Raw genomic sequence first — 21,248 nt, forward strand, 5'->3', positions numbered from 1 at the left:
AAAACTGTATTCTTTGCCAAGTATGGTGGCACAAACTTTTTAATCCTAACACATAGGAGGCAGAGGCAGGCAGAGCTCTGTACGTTTGAGACCAGCATGGTCTGCATAGTAAGTTGCATACCAACCAGAGACCCTGCCTCAAAAACCAAAAGTATACCTTAAACATAATGGGTTATTATAAAGGTATCTTCTTTGTTGTCAATATTCAAGTTTTCTCTGCCACCCCTATTTTTTTTAAGCATTATTGTTAAGTACACAAAAGATTGGAATGACTCATTAAACATTGCAAATGGTTATAGGCACTAGAACCTGAAATGCTCCCGTTATGCTGTGGTGTGATGGATGAGAATGGCCCCCATGGACTTATTTGTTTAAATACTTGGCCCTTAGTAGAACTGTTTGGGAAGGACTAGAGGTGTGGCCTTGTTGGAGGAGGTGTGTCACTGCCAGCAAATTTTGAGGCTCTCAAAGCCAAGTGCTATTCCCAGTGAACTCTCTCTGCCTCCTACTTGGAGATGCAGGCTCTCAGCTGTCCTTGCCTCCATGCCTTTGCTCCCCAATGACAGCCTGAAACAATAAGACCCAAATAAAACACTTTCTTTTATAAGTTGACTTGGTCATAACATTTTGTCACAGCAGTAGAAAAGTAACTAATACAACACTATTTCTGTTTCTGACAGTAGAGTTCTTGAAAATGGAGGCTGTGACAACACATGCCCTCTTCATGGGTACATGAACTGTGATGGTCAGTCAAAATAGGAAGATAAGATTTCTGACAGTAGCGAATTTTCTACTTTCCATGACCAGGGAGCAGTGACTGATGGACCGATTCCACCTGGCTTTTTCCCCTCTCTTACAGCACAGGTGTGCGTTGGGATCATGGCGATGTTGATCATATACAACTACTGGTTCCTTTACATCCCATATCTAATCTGGCTCTACTTTGACTGGCAAACCCCAGAGAAAGGAGGCAGGAGATCCGACTGGGTCAAAAGCTGGACTGTGTGGAGGTATTTTAAGGACTATTTCCCAATTCATGTGAGTAGAGCTCTGCTCTAAAGTATTGTGAGTTGGGAGGACAGTGGGGGGTGTGATTTCATCTTGTGTACCTCTACCTTACTCCTTTCCAGACAGGGTGTGCCTCAGTCCATTTTATGTTCTTATAATGAATACTGACTCTTCAGATCCATATAAAGAAAATTTATTTTTCATAGTTCTGAAATTGGGGGGCGGGGAGGGGGCTCCAATATTAAGGTTCCAATAGTTAAGCAGTATCATATTGCCCCATGATCTCAGGGAAGATACAAAAGGCATAGTAAAAGGGGGCCAGCTTGTTCTTTTAGGAAGAACCCATCCACACCAGCAGTAAGGGTGTTAGTCTTTCTGCTCTCTTCTACTCTCATGATCTAACCTCCTCTCAAGAGGCCCGGACCCCCCCACTGTTGCACGGGAGATTAAGTTATCCTTGTTTTGTGGTGATTTACAGGCAGATTCAAATCATCCCAGAGAAAGCTTACACTTTGGTCCAAATCAATAAATGAGTCTTAAGCCAGGTTGACCAAGTCTGGGAGGCTGTGTATGGGACCCGGGTTCAGTGGATGGTTTAGAAATGTCAAAGCAGCTCTAACCCAGGGGAGTAGGATGAATCATGTTCTCGTTTCCTGCTGCCATAAGGGGTAGAGGGGAACCCTTCCGCTTCCCACTAATGAGGGCAAGTTCCCATTTCCTTATCTCAATGTGAACGTGCTGTAGCTCATCAAAACCCAGGAGTTGGATCCAGGTCACAATTATATATTCGGGTTTCACCCTCATGGAATACTTGTGCCTGGAGCCTTTGGAAATTTTTGCACAAATTACTCAGACTTCAAGAAATTGTTTCCCGGTTTTACGGCATATCTCCACGTGACCTCATGCTGGTTCCGGTGCCCGTTTTTCCGAGAATATCTGATGAGCTTGGGTAAGTGATAGAACCACTGTCCCTACAGTGCTCAGTGACATAGCCACTGCTCCCGCAGCATTCAGTGACACAGCCACTGTCCCCGCAGCATTCACTGATACAGCCACTGTTCCTACAGTGCTCAGGGGTGACCGCAGCACACATAACACCCGCTTGATTTTACACTTCCTGTGCTCCGTGGCGTTTCTCATACCCACTCCTGCCTTCTCTTCTTATTTCCATCCCAGGCATTTTGTTTTGGATAGAAACAGGAATTTTCAACAAAACACTAACCCAGTGGAACAATAAATTGGTGAATGCAGTTAGTCTATTGAAATGTGGAAAAATAGTCCTGGATCAAATAAGTGAGAAATGTATTTTGGAGAGGCACTTTGCATACTTTTATGGATGTTAGAACTGAAAAGTGTCCTCCATTGGGCCTTACAGTGAGGATAGTGCCATAAACTACTCAGTGTGCTGGCTTTGTCCTCCTAGGTTATGTGTACCTCCTGGGGGCTGTGGATGTTGTCAGTGGTACTGTGTTTATCTAGCATGAACATGGCCTGGTTCTATCTTCAGATCTGTAATGAAAGAAAAGAAAGGGAAGAGGAGGGAAGGGAAGAAGGGAAGGAAGGGTAAGGGAGGGAGGGAGAAAGGGAGGGAAGAAGAAGAGAAAGAAGAAAAGAAAAAAGAAAAAAATCACCCCTCTGTAATTCTGCTACTTGATTTGGTTTGTTTTGGTTATGGTTTGCCATTTTTTGAGACAGAGCCTCACTCTATAGTCCAGACTGGCCTTCAGGCCCTGAATTCCTGACAGTACTGCTGCTAACCCTCAAATGCTGAGGTTGTAGCTGCATGCACTGTTCCTGTGAGTCCATGCAATACTCTTTAATCACTGATTCTGAGAGAAGATCCAGTCTGAAATGCTTCAGAGATGCTGTATAAACACAAAGAAGCCTAAGTTCAGGCCAACAGCCTTCATTTCAACTCAAGAGACTCTAGTTGCTTTTCCAGACAAATCAGCTTTTTGACTGTGTGCTTCAGTAGCTTACAGAGTATTTTACAGCTGTCAACATTATGTAGGGTGGGTATAATCACCTTTGCAGCTCCTGAGGATAAAGAAAAAAAAAAAAAATGAGTAGACGTTTTAGAAAAATTATAACTTCAGTATCTTAGTGACCTAGTTAGGGAAAGATTTTTCTATTGCCTTCCAGATTGACATGGTTTCCTACATAGTCCCTTCTGTCGTTATGTATCTGTTTGGAAAGCATTACAATACAGAGCACTAGGATCTGATCTGCGCTGGCTTTGCTGCAGGGACTGTGCCTATTTGTGGTCTCAAAACTCAGTCCAGTGAGTGCGGCAGGGCACACTAGAGGGCGCCATATCCACCAAACTGCCGAGTGATCTATCATACGGCCTCTAGAGGGTGCACTAGCACCCCAAACGACCAAAGAAAATGATCTCTTCTTGTGGGTTAATTTTATAAAAGGAATAACATTAAAGATGATTCTTTAATTTCCAAAAGTCACAAAAATAAACTTTAAATTGACTTTTTTCTGACTCAAAGTATAATCACCAGGAAATTTGGGTACTTGAGAACAGGTGTGACAGAGACAGCCAGGCATTTGGCTTTCCACGACCACATCAGACACAGTCTCAGAGTCTTTCTTAATATAGTGACCACAGCCATTTCTGTTTGCTAGAGTTGGCACCGATGTTAAATCTGTGTGCTGTGTGCCATCATTGTCATGGTTATTTATCTTTTAAGACTCAGTCTCTCTGTAGCCATGACTGCCCTAGCACTTGCTGTATAGATCCGACTAGTCTCAGAGAGCCACCTGCCTAGGTGTGTGTCATCATACTGACTGTTATTGGTTTATAGTATCATAAAATGGTTCCTTTTGCTGCAGCCTTCATGCTTTACAAGATAAATAAGAATACCTCAATCTACAACCAATGAGGAATTAGGCAGTTACTGTGTATATGTTCTCGGCAGCATTTCCCAGTACTGTCTCCAGAGAACAGTGGGTGGTCCAAGGTTTCCTCCTATGACCTACCTCCCACATATGAAGTTTCTATGGCTACAGATTCTCTTAAACCTTAAGTGCAACCCACTCCTCTTGGCCCAATTTGGAGGGTAGGCAACCACCAGATGACAGCCACAATGGTATATGTTTCAAGGCTTATATTTGGTCTGTATGGCTATTAAGCTGGCACAGGTAGCGTAGTGCAGAAGACTTTAGATTTTATCCTGCATGTCAGTCACAGGGAACTTGTGACTGGCTTTGAGCAAAAAAAGCTATCTGTTTGTTTTGTGATAGAGATGGGTAGAATCTGACAGGCCTATGGTAGAGTTCGGGGAGATCCAACGAGGGCTATGCCGGCACAGTGCTGCTGTGGGATAACCCTTCTGTGTGCTGTGAATATATATATGCTGTTCTCACTGGTTGATAAGCAAAGCTGCTTTGGCCTATAGCAAGGCAGAGCATAGCTAGGCGGGAAAAAGAAGGGCAGAGAGTTGAGGGAGACGCAAGCCAGCCACCCAAGAAACAGAATGCCAGCAGACCAGTAAGAGCCACAGCCATGTGCAATACATAAATAGAAATGGATTAATTAGAATGTAAGAGCTAGTTATTAATAAGCCGGAACCATAGGCCGAACAGTTCGTAATTAATATTAAGCATCTGAGTGATTATTTAGATGCAGCTGCGGGACGGGGAAGGCAGAGAAAGCTCCCTTTACACAGTGTTCTGATGGTAGAAATCCAGAATGGGACAATGTTTGAGAGTGTACCAAGACTTCATGTTAGATTCGTCTTCGAGTAGGCAGCAGCTGCGTGTGTGGTTATCACTATTATCAGTGTCTGATATTATTAGCAGATGTCCAATAAATGCTTTGGACTGAATGAGTCACCAGTCAAGTGGTGGCTGGCAGAAGGGAATTTACACAACAGACTGATATTTCAACGTGGATGACTAGATGGCTAATGGAATCTTTTGTCTTGATCGTTAATGTTAGAAGAGGTACCTGCTCTGAGGAATAACTTGATACACTGGATTTGGAGACATGAACTTGAGGCGTCTTTGAGCTGTCAAAGTGGAGATTTCTATTTGGTCATTGGTGATGTGGCCCTGGGAGCTGAGGAATATACTCCAGGAGATGGGTTTCACAGAATTCAGCTCACATATGTGGCAGTTGAGTCCATGGGTGTAGATGAGGTTAGAAGGCAATAGAAATAATGAAGGGACTCTCAGAAATAGGAGCTTACAGAATGGGCTGGAAATGGAGCCTAGCAAGGCATGCGAGAAGAGAGCTAGAAGGGTCATGTGCCAAGACCCAGGGGGCTATCTTTGCAAGAGAAGAGATGCCCCATGTCTCACTCAGGTTGCTCTGAGCTAAATGACAGGTCTTGAACTCAGGGAAAGTTCAGATGCATCCACCCAAGGTCACATTCTCTCATCCTCTCACCCGTCAGGGCCTGCCTTTTCTCTCAAGGGCCAGTCAAATCCAGATGTTACCCCAACACATTGGATGGAGGCTGAGGTGGAATGATTGCCATGAGTTTGATTTGAGCTTAGGCTAGTGAGTTGAGGGCCAGCAACAGAGACAAAGGAAACTGAATCATTCAGAACCTTATATTTCTCTGATAGCAGGGAATCATAATAAAATCATCACTATTGCTATAGAATATTATTTTTTAAAAAAATCAATCCTTCAGAAGGAATGGCTAGTTATACTTTCCATTTGCTTGACTAAGGGCCAGTTTCTGTTTCTAAGAAGAGCATATCCCATGTGTTGAGCGAGGCCAGAGGTGGGAACATTTCTGTCATTGTCGTTGGGGGTGCAAAGGAGTCACTGGAGGCCCACCCAGGAAAATATAACCTCTTTATCAGCCAGCGCAAAGGATTTGTGAAGATTGCCTTGACCCATGGGTAAGTGGCCTCCCCCCCACACCCCAGTTTTGTTGGAGACAGGGTCTTTTTATGTAGCTTATGCTGGCCTGGAGCTTACCATGTAGCTCAAGCTGGCCTCAAACTTGTGGTGATCTCACTGCTAATCCTGCCAACTCCTGGGATTACAGGTATGAGCCACCATGCCTAGCCTAGTTAAGTGGCTATTTGTTTAGGGTAAGTATGTTTTAAAAGGATAAGACATTAAATAAGCACAGAGAATAATAATAATTGTTCTAGTCCTTAAAGAACATTCTCCAAGTCAATGTTCCAATGAAGTCAGGCGTACAGGTTCTTGGGAATGGAGGATGGATTTTCAGCCAAGGCAGCTGCAACGTCCCAGCATGCAGCAGTTAAAAAACAAAAACAAACAAACAAAAAAAAACCCAGTAGACCTAAAATTGTACATACTCAGTGTAAATTTACAACAAAATGAATAGAAGCCAATGAAAAGAAAAGCCTACCCCAAACTTGACCTTCTACAGAATAGAATTCTGGCCATAGCTAGCTTGTTGATGCACTTCCTGAAGATTTCAATACAGCGTGAAGTGTCTTGAGGTTTGTACAGCTTTAGTGTCTCCGCTGTGGATAGTGCATTGGTGGCATAGTGGTGAACATAGCTGCCTTCCGAATGTGGATAGGATACAACATGGGAAGGGTTGGACACTGAAGGAGTTAATTTTCCCATTGCTGAAAAATACCTGACTAATGCAATTAAAGGGGGCTGGAGAGATGGCTCAGCAGTTAAGAGCTCTTCCAGAGGACACGGCTTCAATTCCCAACACCCACATGGCAGCTGTATCTGTAACTCCAGTTTTAGGGCTACTGACAACCTCACACGGACAATACATGCAGGCAAAATACCAATGAACACAAAACAAAATAAATTTAAATCAGTTTGAAGAAGGAAGGGTTATTTGGGCTCCCTGTCTCAGGGGATATAGTCCATCTTCATGGGGAAGGCATTTGGGGAGCAGGAAGCCACGGGTCATGTTGCACCCACAGACTATAGGCAGAGAGCCCACTTTCTCGGCTCACCTTCTTTTTCCTCCCTCTTTGTTCAATCCAGGACCCTGGCCCATGGGATGTGACCACTCATGCTCAGGGTTCATCTTCTCCTCTTCATTTAAAACATCTCCGAATACACCTTTACAGGCACACCCAGAGATGTGTCTCCTAGGTGGTTCCAAATTCAGTCCACAATGAAGATTCAGTGTCATTGGCACATTTAGAATTTGGGAGGTTTTCTTGAAAATAAAGTAAATTATTTAAAATCATATCTTTGAGGCTGGAGAGAGTCAATGGTTCAACAATTAGATAGTGCAATTATGAAGACTGGAGTTTTGGCCTCAGCACCGACCTAGCAAACCAGGCATCCTGCAAACACATATGGCCCCAGCTCTGAGGGACCAGACACTTTCTTTCAGCCTCTAAGCCTGTACATGTGTGTGCACCTGCAGACACATTGGTGCATACAATTATACAAACAACTGAGAAACATTTGGTGTCTATTTGTCAAACCCATGTCCTTCCTTTCTGTTTCTTCAGCGCCAGTTTGGTCCCTGTGATTTCGTTTGGAGAAAATGACCTTTTTAAACAAATCAACAACCCTGAAGGCTCCTGGCTTCGAACTGTACAATACAGAGTGAAGAAATTAACAGGACTTGCCTTGCCACTGTTGTATGCCAGAGGACTTTTCCAGTACAGCTTTGGTCTAATGCCATATCGGAAACCGATCCATGCCATTGGTACGTACATGAAATAAATAAAATGATCTTACCTCATACAATGTTTACTGTGATTGTCCAGGTGCTAATCGTTCAAAAGAAGTAGCCTCGATTGTGGACTTCCTAATGTCTTAGACCAGTGGTTCTCAACTTTACTAATGCTGCTACCCTTTAATACAGTTCTTCATGTTGTGGTGACCCCTAACCTTAAGTTTATTTTGCTTGCTGCTTCACTTCATAACTAATTTTACTACTGTTTATGAACCATAATGCAAATATCTGTGCTTTCCAATGGCCTGAGGTGACCCCTGTGAAAGGATCTTTCGGCCTCCCAAAAGGGGTGGTGGGTTGAGAACCACTCTTAGACCTTAACTGAACTTCAACCCTGGTATGCACATCTAATGAACTATCTCTATTTCACATTTGTGTGGAGTTGGTTGCCTTGCGAAATTCCACTGTTGAACTCGAATCCAAATTTAGACATGAAGTCTCTAGTGCTCCTTAGTGGACCTGTTTCTCTGTTTTTGCCTATAGCACAATGGTTGACTGATAGACAAACCACCTCAGAGGCTAACATCACACACTCCCCAATATCAGTTTCTTACTAAAAGCATGCTTTGTGCCCCAACCGATCTTATTTATGTTCTGTATCAAGTGATTTTATTTATAAAAGGTGCGTGTTTGAATGACTAGAGATGGGGAGAAGAAATTAAAAAGAAGGGAGCAGAGCCCAGCTTGTGCTGTTCATGTAGTATCACCCTGCATAGGATACTGAGGCAGGAGAGATCTAGGGTCGAGGCCAGCCTGAGCAACACCCAAAGCTGTCTCAAAAGATAAACAAATAAGTAAGTGGCAGAAGTGAAATAATTTCCTTCTGAGGCTTGGAAGAGATAGAGAAGTTGAGAATGAAAAAGTCCTGAACCATGAGGAGTTAACCATAACTTTGCATTTTATATTAAATGGAAATAATATTTTTACTACAATAATTAGTAACGAAAATCTGAATACAGTGACTTTTTTTTAAAGATTAGTTTCCCTAGAAAATATCCTTTATGCCTTCTTCTCCTCTTTCCTCTCCTCCCTTCTCTTTTTCATAACAGAATCTCATGTAGCCCAGGCTAGCCTAAAACTCACTATGTAGCCACGTGTGATCTTAAACTTCTAATGTTCCTGCCTCCACAGGAACCCCTTCTGCTAGGAGTATACACACAGCATTTTCTGCTGTCAGTTTATTTGAGCTTCAGTTCAGATGTGGTCACATGGTGCTATTTTTAGCTGCCATATTTAACTCAGACGGAATACAGCAGCGTTTCAGAGTACAACTGTACTTTCATGATCAACTGGCTCATTTCGTTGGCATCATATGAGTTACTTTTGTTTCCTTATGTTATGCAGTCGATTTGAGGGAGAGATACAAGTTATGAGTTGGGGAATAAGTTTAATTAGATGTAGTGCATATGCTCACATAAAATTGTAAATACTGAAAATAAAGGGCATTCGATTGAGTTAAAGGACTGTTGTTATTATCTCGTTGCATTAACTTTTTCTTTTAAGTAGAGGGGCTCTGGTATCTGATGTAATTAGATTCTGCTTTTCCTGACAAAACCAGAGTCAAATGTGAGCTGCTGAATGGGAGCTAGCTGTCAAGATGTTTTCACTCATACAAGGCGCTTCTTTGGAAGGCTCAGAATAAGGGGACATATCCCCTTGGCTCATCCCTCTGCTTACTTCCCATGGTTCTGAGTCCACAGTATCTCCAGCAGCCTCTTGTTTTTTGAAACCTTTAAATAAAGTCAACAATATGAACATTTTGCTGGGCAGTGGTGGCACACACCTTTGATCCCAGCACTGGGAAGGCCGTGGCAAGTAGATCTCTGTGAATTCGAGACAAGCCTGGTCTACAACAGCTAGACCCAGGACAAGTTCCAAAGCCACAGAGAAACCCTATCTCAAAAAACAAAACAAAACAAAACAAAAAAGCAATAATAATAATAACATGAACATTTCATAAAGGCCCATAATCTTAGCACAACAGAGGGGGAGTCAAAGATTCCAAACAGCCCAACTTGTGGGAACCAGACTAAGCATAGGCCTGTAACCCCAATTAGTAGGTAGCTGAGGCAGGAAGATCACAAGTTCAAAGCTGGTCTGGGCTGCAGAGTGAGTTCAAGGCCAGCCTGAACATAAGCTACATGATTAGTTAGATTCTACATAGCTTAGTGGTAGAGGACTCATCTAGCATGTGAAAGACAGATTCAGTTCCCAGTACTGCAAGAAGGAAGGACAAGAAAGAGGGAGGGAAGGAAGAAGAAACAAAGGAGAAAGGAAGGGAGGGAGGGATGGAAGGAGGGAGGGAGGGAGGGATGAGCTGGTTCTTGGCAGGCATGCCATAATGACCTGTGGCTAACACAGCCTGGCTGTACACAGATTGACACTGATTAAGAACCCTCATCATTCGGATGGGCTGAGGGAGGGGTGAGGCTTGAAGTCTGACTCTGAGTTACTGTGAGTGTTTGCTTTTCTCGAGGCTTAGGTTTTCCAATTCTAAAAGAGAAGGTACGTGTAACTGGCCTATCTTCTCTTGGGCTTCTCCAGGGATCACATGTCAAGACGTGTGCAGAGCTGTGCCACCCTGGTGCTGGGAGTCGGGGGGGGGGGGGGGGGGGGGCAGATGCACAGGGCGGAGCCTTCCTGACCGGCTTGCTGGGAGTTTAGAGCTTTCCTTGAGCAGGGTGGGATTCCTGCCAAAGTGTTAACGGGAATCAAAGTGTGAGGAAGTAAACAAACGGTTCATAACCAAAACAAAAAGCCCTCAGTTTCCGGGATAACAGAGAGGAGGTGACACTCAGACACACAGCTGTCAAGGGTTGGAGAAGCAGATGCAAATGTGGCTAAGGAAGCCTTTGCCAGAGTTTGAATGTGGATTATGTGTAAAATGTCCATTGATGGTACTTCTCTGTGGGTGTGCTCGTGGCGATGTCGGGGATGATTCACGTTACTGAGTTAGTGCCATCTGTGCCCTGCTTCCAGATGCTGTTAGAGATTAAAAAGCATGCTTGGCACTGTGGCAATGTCTACAGTCCCAGCATTTGGAAGGCAGAGGTGGGGAGATTGTTTGAAGTTTAAAACTCTCCAGGGCTACATACAAGATGCTGCCTCAAAATCAAACAGACAAAAGAGCGAACAAACAAAAATCCTAATAAGGGACCAGGTGGGTAACTTGGTTGATAGAATGCTTGCCTAGAAAGCACAAAACCTAGATTTGATTACCTCCATAAAATGGGTAGGGTTGTAATCCCAGCACTTGGAAGCTAGAATCATGGCCATTCCCTGCTACATAATGAGTTCAAGGCCAGCCTAAGCTAAATGAGACCTTGTCTCAAAAGAAGTTAAAAAGATAATAATCCTTATGTATGTCGATGTGTTTATGCATACAAAGCACACAGGAATGGTTGGACGTAGCTGAGGGGATGTAAGTGCTTATGGTAGCCTTGAGATTTTAAATAAAAAAGATATGGAAACAGGTTTCTTTATAATTCTAATCCACCATATACTGGTGGGGGAAACACGGGCTAAGGGATCTCTGAAACTGAAGGGAAGGAAGGGAATGCAATTTGTTTTATTTGAAAAACAGGAGAAATTAAAAGAGTGAATGATGTCCTAGGGATGAATACAGAGGCAGTAAAACTCTCCCTCTGAGGTTTTAGCATTTCCAGCAGGGCCCAAGCTTTCACTGGCATGAGCAAGAGCAACAGAGAAAAGTATTCAATCTCCCACGTATGAAGGAGCCCCACGGAAGAGGAGGGCTCTCCGAAGTAGATAGGGGACACTTCTGTGGGTAGGTAGCTATGGAAAAGTAGCTAAAATGTACTAAAGACAGGCAGAGACTAAAGTCAAGAAAGGCCCCGGCATTGGTGGCACACACCTTTAGTCCCAGCACTCCGGAGACAGAGGCAGGTGGATCTCTGTGAGTTCGAAGCCAGCCTGGTCTACAGAGCGAGTTACAGGACAGGCTCCAAAGCTACAGAGAAATCCTGACTCAAAAAAAAAAAAAAAAAAAAAAAAAAAAGACAGGAAAGAGTTCTTGTTACAAGGGCCTCTCTTGGGTAACTTCCCCTGTCTGCTGAAAAGACTGTTTCTTCCTGGTCTGAGGAGAGCATCACTTTCAAGGGAGCTTTAGCTCCTTCTCTCAGGAAGCAAACGGAGGCGCATAATGCTCTTCTCCCTTCACAGAAGTACCATCTGTATTGTTTTCAGAGCCAGCTCAAAATAATTCCCATACCAAAGTGACATAGCACACTGCATACTTTGTGCACTTCAGTGCCTAGTACAATATGCTAACTGCTCAGTGAAGGTTCATAAGTGACAGCATGTGTACCTCCATGCACACAGAGTAAACATATGCATGCGTGTACATACACTGGCCATCCTTTGAACATCCATCAGAGACTGGATCTGAACTCAGTTCTTCCAGCTCCCAAGTTTCTCCACAACCCCACCTGCTCACATAAGCTCACCTGTTCTTTCTGGGGATCTTTCTACTTGAGACCAGACTAGGAGAGTTTTGCCTGATGTGATGGCATAGGTTTGTAATCCTAGTGCTTGAGAGGCTGAGGCTGTTTGAGGCCAGCCTAGGCTACTTAGTGAGTTCGAGGCCAGCTTGACTACACAGAGAGAATGTGTCTAAAAGCAAACTAACCCATGCGGGTTCTAAACTCAATGGAATCTTTCTAGCTACAGACAAACGGATTAAAGATAATGCTTTTATTTTGGGAGATATATTCTTTACTTCCATAAGAAAAAAAATGGCATTAATTTCCAGTGCCTCCTGCTGCTGTCTGTACTGGCTCACGGAGCTCCTCCTCCTCCTCTTCTTTTTCTTGGAAAATGTTTTAATGTTTTATAATAGAAATGTGAACTGTACAGTTACAGTAAGTTTCATACATAATACAGCAGGCAAATGCATCTACACAAACTGACCATTTCATTCTGATCCACTGGCATCCATACAATCTCTCCCAAAGCCAGTGGCCCCTCTGGCAGCCCCAGAACAGGAAATGACATGAAGGGCACTTTTAAAGAGACCAGATTTCTCATAGTCCCCATCACTTCCTCAGGCTTCTGAAAGAATCAGCTAATCCCTAACAAGTAGAACTACTTGTGTTTCGTGTTTCCCAGGGACACAGATAACAAGGACCAGTGCTCCCAGTTTTCAGCTGGTTTTTATAAAACATTCCCCTCGAGGAGAAATGACTACAGACACTCTGGGGCAGGGAAGCTACACAATAGCCACCCATCTTGAGAAATGTCAGAGGACATCCAATCAACTATTCAGGAAGTGCCACTGACTCATTACAGCTGCTGGACAATTCTGGAAAGAATCATGTACATCATATTCTTAGTTCCCACAAAGAAGAACTCAAAGTCACATTTTAAACACACAAACATAACTTTGGGAGGTCGAGGTGCCAATTCACCTTGCGTTCCTCCCGTGACAGCAGTGAAGAAATGCCCTTGAATCAATAATAATTACAAGGAGGGGGAGTGGGGGAAGGTAAAGTGGAGGAGTTAAGATATTTAAAGACAGAAATAAACATCTTCAGAAAAACACAATCACTGTCACTTTAAAACCAGACCCCAGCTGGGCAGTTATCTGCGAATCCACACTGGAGTACCCACCCCAGTTCCACTGTTTTCTGTCCTCCGAGGATGCACATGTGGTACATAGACATAAATGCAGACACGACATACATACACATCATCATCATCATCATCATCATCATCATCATCATCATCATCACAAACATTTTCAAAAGAATTAAATCTTGGCTGAGCATTTGATACTAGAGGGTGAGCATCTTCAACATTTTCCCGAGTTGGTTGATACTTAATTTTGTATTTATCAGTGCCAAATGCTTCCCACATAAATATGTAATGCTGATTTTCACAAATTGTCAGAAACCCTATCCTTATCCAAATTCAGAAGTCATTGAATGATTTTATTAAACTCAAGTCAGCAACTCAAACACCAATTTTTAAAAAGACTTATTTTTGTATTTAACTCTGTATAGATGTGTGTGGATTTGTCTGTGAGTTCACTGCCCTCCTATACTAAAGGCATTGGTTACCCTGGAGCTGGAGTTACAAGTAGTTATGAACTAGCTGCCTGATATGTGTGCTGGGAATTGAACTTGGGTCCTCTGGGAGAGTACTCTTTTTTTTTTTTTTTTCTTATTTTACATATCGATCCCAGTTCCCTCTCCCTCCCTCCCTACCTCTCTCCCACCCTCCCATACCCCCCAACAGCCCCCACACTCCACATGTAGGGTGATGCCTTCCAGGAGGGGGTCATCTAAATCTGTCAGGTCATTTGGAGTAGGGACTAGGTCCTCCTCCCTGCCTCTAGGTTAAGGGAGTATCCCTCCATGGGAAGTGTGCTCCCAAAGTCCTTTTGTGCACCAGGGATACGTCCTGGTTCCACTGTCAGAGGTCCCTTAGACTGCCTAGGCCTTCTAACTAGACCCATGTTCAGGGGGTCTGAGCTGGTCCAATGCTGGTTTCCCAGCTATCAGTCTGGGGGCCCATTGGCTCTTCCTTGTTCAGGTCAGCTGTCTCTGTGGGTTTCTGTAGCCTGGTCTTGTCCTCCCTCTCTGCATTTGGTTCCAGTTTGGCTCAGTATTTAGCTGTGGGTGTCCGCTTTTGTTTCCATCAGCTACTAGATGAGGGCTCTATGACGGAGGATAAGTTAGTTATCAATCTCATTATCAGGGAAGGACATTAGTGGTAGCCTTTCCACTGTTGCTCAAATTGTTAGTTGGGGTCAGTCTTGTAGGTCTCTGGATATTTCTCTAGAGTCAGTTTTCTCTTCAAACCTATAATGGCTCCCTCTTTTATGGTATCTCTCTCTCTCTCTCTCTCTCTCTCTCTCTTGTCCATTCCTCCCCTTACTCAATCTTCATAGTCCCACATGCTTTCCTCTCCTCCCCTTCTCTTTCTCCTAGCTCCCTCTTCACTTACTGCCCCCTGACTCACAATATGCTCAGGCGATCTTGTCCCTTTCCCCTTCTGTGAATGACCTTGTATGAATCTCTTAGAATCCTCCTTGTGTCCTAGTTTCTCTGGCAGTGTGAATTATAGGCTGGTGATCCTCTGCTCTATGTCTAAATTCTATATATGAGTGAGTACATACCATGTTCCTCTTTTTGTGACTGGGTTACCTCATTTAGGATAGTTTCTTCAAGTTCCATCCATTTGCCTATGAATTTCAAGATTCCATTGTTTTTTTATTTTTCCACAGAGTAGTACTCCATTGTGTAAATGTGCTACATCTTCTTTATCCATTCTTCAGTTGAGAGGCATCTAGGTTGCTTCCAGGTCCTTGCTATTACAAATAACGCTGCTACAAACATAGTTGAACAGATGTCTTTGTTGCATGGATGTGGATCATTTGGGTATATGCCTAAGAGTGGGATTGCCGGGTCCTATGATAGACTGATTCCCATTTTCCTGAGGAACCGCCATACTGATGTCCAAAATGACTGTACAAGTTTGCACTCCCATCAGCAGTGTAGGAGTGTTCCCTTTCTTCACATCATCTCCAGCATAAGTTGTCATTGGTGTTCTTAATTTTAGCCATTCTGGCAGGAGTAAGATGGTATCTCAGAGTTGTTTTGATTTGCATTTCCCTGATAGCTAAGGATGTTGAGCACTTTCTTAAGTGTCTTTCAGCCTTTTTGATTTCCTCTATTGAGAGTTCTCTATTCAGTTCTGTACCCCCTTTTTAAATAGGGTTATTTGTTGTTTTGGTGACTAGTTTCTTGACTTCTTTGTACATTTTGGAAATCAGCCCTCTGCCAGATATAGGATTGGTGAAGATCTTTTCCCAGGCTGTGTCCTTTGCCTTACAGAAGCTTCTTAGTTTGGGGAGGACCCATTTATTAATTGTCTATCTCAGTGTCTGTGCTAATGGAATTATGTTCAGGAAGCGGTCTCCTATACCAATTTGTTCAAGGGTACCTCCCACTTTATCTTCTAAGAGGTTCAGTGTTTCAGTGTGGCTGGATTGATGTTGAGGTTTTTGATCCATTTGGACTTGAGTTTTGTGTGTGGCGGTAGACATGGGTCTATCTGCAGTTTTCTACACCATCATCCAGTTGTGCCAGCACCACTTGTTGAAGATGCTTTCCTCCTCTCATTGTATACTTTTAGCTGTTTTGTCAAAAATCAGGTGTTCATAGGTGTGTGGGTTAATATCAGGATTTTCAATCTGATTCCATTGGTCTACCTGATTATTTTTGTGCCAATACCAGGCTGTTTTCAGAATTATAGCTCTATAGTAGAGCTTGAAATCAGGGATAGTGATGCCTCCAGAAGTTCCTTTATTGTACAGGGTTGTTTTGGCTATCCTGGGTCTTTTGTTTTTCCATATGAAGTTGATTATTATCCTTTCAAGGTCAGTGAAGAATTGTGCTGGAATTTTAATGGGGATTGCATTGAATCTGTAGATTGCTTTTGGCAAGATTGCCATTTTTACTATGTTTATCCTACCTATCCAAGGGCATGGGAAATCTTTCCATTTTCTGGTATCTTCTTTAATTTCTTTCTTTAAAGACACAAAGTTCTTGCTATATAGATCTTTCGTTTGTTTGGTAAGCGTTACCCCAAGATCCTTTATATTGTTTGTGGCTATTATAAAGGGTGATGTTTCTCTGATTTCTTTCTCAGCCCCTTTCTCATCTGTATATAGTAGGGCTACTGATTTTTTTTTTTTTTTTTTTTAGTTTATCTTGTATCCTGCTAGTTTGCTGAAGGTGTTTATTAGCTGTAGGACTTCCCTGGTAGAGTTTTTTGGGTCGCTTATGTAAACTATCATCTGCAAATAGTGACAGTTTGACTTCTTCCTTTCCAATTTGTATCCCCTTCATCTCCTTTTGTTGTCTTGTTGCTTTAGCTAGAACTTCAAGTACAATATTGAAGAGATATGGAGAGAGGGGGCAGCCTTGTCTTGTTCCTGATTTTAGAGGAATCGTCTTAAGCTTCTCTTCAGTCAGTTTGATGTTGGCTGTTGGTTTGCTGTATATTGCTTTTATTATGTTTAGGTATGTTCCTGTTATCCCTGATCTCTCCAAAACCTTTATCATGAAAAGGTGTTGAATTTTGTCAAAGGCTTTTCCAGCATCTAATGAGATGATCATGTGTTTTTTTTTCTTTGTCAGTTTGTTTAATGATGGATCACATTGATATATTTTTGTATGTTGAACCTTCCCTGCAACCCAGGGATGAAGCCTACTTGGTCATGGTGGATGATTTCTCTGATGTGTTCTTCGATTCGATTTGCCAGTATATTATTGAGTGTTTTTGCATCAATGTTCATGAGAGATATTGGTCTATAGTGTTCTTTCTGAAACTCCTCATCTTCTGTCCTAGATGTATATTGCACAGCTGTGGAGTGGGTTTGGAGCAAGATAGGGATCTTTGGAGTCATTGTCCCATGGACTGGACTTTTCCCATTCTCTATCCCAGATAAACTTAGCACAGTTCATAGAGATGAACAGCACTGTTATGAAGAACACAGATGAACAGCCAAACTTGAATTATTGCACAACATCAAAAGCTGCAATGTTGGAGCATCGCAGCCACAATGTAATGAAAACTTGGAACACACCAGGTGGGTTTTGCCCTCCATTTTTCTGACAGGGTCTTACTCTGTAGCCCAGACTGGTTTGGATCTTAATCCTTTCTCATCTGTGAAGCAGAGGCAGTTACAGTAACCTCCTGTCTTAACTAGGGTTTCTATTGCTGTGATGAAACACCATGACCAAAGGCAAACTGGGAAGGAAAAGATTTATTTGGCTTACACTTTCAGATCATAGTCCTTCACTGGAGGAAGTCAGAACAGAAACTCAAGCAGGGATGGAACCTGGAGGTAGGAACTGCTGCATAGGCCATGGAGGAGGGCTACCTGCTGGCTTTCTCAGCCTGCTTTCTTATAGAACCTAGTACTACCAGCACAGGGATGGCATCATCTACCCTGGGCTGGGCCCTCCCCAACTGATCACTAATTAAGAAAATGCTTTACAGCTGCATCTCATGGAGGCATTTCCTCAACTGAGGCTCCTTCCTCTCTGCTGACTCTAGCTTGTGTCAAGTTGACACACAAAACCAGCCAGCACTCCTCCCTAGGTTGTTCTAGCATTGGATTTTCTGACATCTGATAAACATCCACAAGCGTTAATGTGTCCAGTATGAGCACAGTTCAATTTCAAGAAGCAAGAGCCAAAATGAACCCATAAAGGATCTTGCTCCCCCTGCTACTGGTTGGGAACTTTTGACTTCATAGCTGCTAGATTAACTTTTTGAGTTTTTAGTCTAAGTATGGTCTCCATGATCAAATTTTTTGCTCGTTACCCTAAATAGCAGTGGAGCTTATCCCTAAATAGCAGTGGAGATTTTTTTTTTTTCCTTCTAATAAGAATACTAGGCTATCGTTAATTGTTTTTGTTCTTTTGGCTTTTTGAGGGATGCACCATCCAGATCCCAAATAAGTCACACTCAGAATCTCATTCTTGTGAATGCCTGGCCTTAGCTCAGCTTGTTTCTAGCCAGCTTTCCTTAACTTAAATTATGCCGCCTACCTTTTGCCTCTGGGCTCTTCCCTTTTCTCCTGTTTATCTTACTGTCAATCTTACTCTGTGGGTGGTTGGCCCCTAGTGTCCTCCTCTCCCTGTTCTCTTGCTCCTTCTATTTATTCTCTTTCCTGCCAGCCCCACTTAGCCTTTCTTCTGCCTTGCCATTGGTCATTCAGCTCTTTATTAGACCAATCAGGGTTTTTGTTGTTGGTGGTGGGTTTTTTTGAGTTTGTATAACAACTATGGCTGCCCTAGAACTCAATTTGTACACCAGGCTAGCTCAAACTCCCAATCAGTTTTTTGTTTGTTTGTTTGTTTTTTAAGACAGGCAAAGTAACACAGCTCCACAGAGTTAAACAAATGCAACATAAAAGAATGTGACACATCATTAAACAAATGGTTCACAGCGTAAATGAATATAACACATATTAATATTCCGCAACACTAGGCTCAACACTAGGCTTAACTATTATCTTCCTGGGGATTAGGGAGCAGGTTTGGAACTTTTAGCACCTCAGAGAAAGACAAGTGGACTATGGGCATCTTATAAGAGGAGGTCTTATTATTAATTCATTAGAATTAATTCATTTGAGTGCCTGGAAGAACCCACTGAAGTTTAATGGTGCTGAACAAGAAGGGAATAGGACTGAATTTAACCTTGGTGGCCTTCTTAGGAAAGAAGAAGCCCTGACTCAGAGATCACAAGTGTGTGAATGAGCTGGGAGCAGCTCACTGGCTGGACACACATAGACAGCAATGCCTCTCTATTAGTCCCTACTGCATCCTGCACCCTCACTCTGGCCTCTGTCACTGAGACACTCCACTAGAAACTAGAGCTATCCTATGAAACTATAGTACCAGTCAATCTGGATACAGATTTCTCAGTTTTCTTCCCTCAAAGTTCAGAACTGCCAGGAAGCTTTGAGAACCTCGAGGCATACTGTCTCATCCCGTGCCCAGAGAGAAAGCTAAGATAGATCCAGGCTACCCCAAGGCAGCCCTAGAATTCCTGATCCCCCTGCCTCTGCCTACTGAGTGCTAGAATTACAGGCATGCACCGGCATACCTGGTTTATTTCCTCCGGTTTTCACTGCTGTGTATCAAGGGACTGAGGTCCACTGTGCAGAAATTTGACTCCCAAAAGATCAAAGAAACCCATCCCATTGACTCGACTGTTGAAACACTCTGCAATTTCCGATGTGGGTGTGTCACTCCTTTCTCTGTTCCCCTCAACTTCTATATTCATGCTTTTTAGGGCCTGCTGCCTGCTCTATTCCTTTGCCTTTGTTTAATTTTTTTTCTTAAATAACCGCCTTCTGTTATTGGCACGGTTTCACCCTTGTATGTAGCTTGGAGAAAGACAAAGAAGGTCCCTCCCGAAGTATACTCCCATTTTCCCCTTAAGAGTCACAAGCACAGGCCTCGCGCCCAAGCCAATGACTTTAGAAGAAGCAGTTTGCCACAGGATTTGAAATGCCCGGCTTGTCCGGGCCTTCGAGCAGTAGCAGCATCTGGCCAGCAGATGGCGCAGTGTATACAGGCGTCAAAGACTGGTATTTCTGAACTCTTTAAAATTCCGAGGTTGCTTGTTATATAAACATTTTAAATATGTACAGAAACCACCAGATTTATTTACAACTAATCGGCATTTTTGTAACTGTACAGGTGAAGTAATGCTTTTTTCTTTGTGGAACATTCATGATACAGATAAGACGAACCTTTCTGTCTCCTTCCCCAGAGAAAAATGTTGATCTTGCCAGATTTTTTTTTCTGTACACTAAAAATACTGGTGCACCTAGAAATACAATTTTTTTTCATAAACAGGGTCACACTTGATTTCGCATCTTTCCTTTGACATTTTATACTTATGTATCCCACGTTATTTATTTATTTTTTAAAAATAGCTGTTCAGGGTTGTAGTGAATAACCTCGCGCAACTTATGTGACTGGTGTCCTATTGAGCTGTGGTTGCTTTCAGTTTTTATGAATATATGGCTTTCTGTCCTATAGATGCTTCGCTGTAAAGATATGTGACACTTTCAATTGTTTCGAAAGGTTGAAAAAGAAAGAAATGAGTCAGAATAGAGGGCTGCCGCGTGACCTGAGCACTTCAGTCAGTCATAATAAGAACACTGTGGTCTGGCTGTCAGCTGTGCCCAGGGGAAAATGAGGGTGACGTGGTACATAGCAATGCCTCCTCTGCTGGCAGCTGCAGCCCGCGGGTACCGCAGCCCATTTGACTCAGAAGTCAAACCACTAGGAGAATGACAGCCAGTGTCTGCCGAGAAGGGAAACACGATTTGCTGTCCAGGCGGATGGTGTGACAGAGGCAGGCAGCCAGTGAGCTGAGGAGAGGCTGGAGCCAGCGGGCTGGAGGGATGTGGATTGGCAGCCCAGCCTTCAGACGCCCACTGGAGACACAGGCTCTGGCCGAGCAGCGGTTGTTCCTCGAGGGTGATGCGTGTTCTGTTTTTCACAGTTGGCCGCCCCATCCCTGTCCAGCGGACTCTGCACCCGACTCCAGAGCAGACTGAACAGCTGCATCAGACCTACATGGAGGAGCTAAGGAAACTATTTGATGAGCACAAAGGGAAGTACGGTATTCCAGAACACCAAACTCTGGTTTTTAAATGACTCTCCCCCTTCAAAGCATAAAGACAAAAGAGCACTGTTGAAAAAAAAAAATAAATATTTTAAATAAGTTCACTGTGGGTTTCTTTGTTGGACTACAGAATCAAATTGCAGCTGAAAGGTTTTAGTAATGGAAACAGCTGCAGTTATTTTATACTGTGATAAATAAAAATACGGCAAATGGAAGCCCCTGGTTGTAGCCCAAGGATAAATTGCTTACCTCCCATGGGCAAGGCTCTGAGTTAGCTCCTTAACACTGGAAAACAAAACTACAGTAGATGATCACAGGATAGGCTTGAAGATCATATCATCTTAAACCCTGACTTTAGGCAGACTGGATGGCTTTCCCAGTTCCTAAAAGAGTTAGGATTAA

At 43.1% G+C, this 21,248-nt stretch overlaps 1 protein-coding gene across 2 annotated transcripts in view; it reads left to right on the forward strand.

Annotated features, from left to right (window-relative positions):
- Positions 1 to 20,893, forward strand: part of Mogat1 (monoacylglycerol O-acyltransferase 1) — a 33,891-nt gene extending 12,998 nt beyond the window's left edge. For both annotated transcript variants that reach the window (XM_051190185.1, XM_051190184.1), the window contains exons 2-6: positions 860 to 1,038; positions 1,753 to 1,957; positions 5,697 to 5,871; positions 7,438 to 7,637; positions 20,724 to 20,893. In XM_051190185.1, coding sequence (XP_051046142.1) covers positions 880 to 1,038; positions 1,753 to 1,957; positions 5,697 to 5,871; positions 7,438 to 7,637; positions 20,724 to 20,878 — 894 coding nt within the window. In that variant the 5' untranslated portion in view covers positions 860 to 879 and the 3' untranslated portion in view covers positions 20,879 to 20,893. The remainder of the gene's footprint in view (positions 1 to 859; positions 1,039 to 1,752; positions 1,958 to 5,696; positions 5,872 to 7,437; positions 7,638 to 20,723) is intronic.
- Positions 20,894 to 21,248: the final 355 nt, after the last annotated feature.

This window comes from Phodopus roborovskii, unplaced genomic scaffold, assembly GCF_943737965.1.
Source record: "Phodopus roborovskii unplaced genomic scaffold, PHOROB, whole genome shotgun sequence".
Taxonomy (NCBI): domain Eukaryota; kingdom Metazoa; phylum Chordata; class Mammalia; order Rodentia; family Cricetidae; genus Phodopus; species Phodopus roborovskii.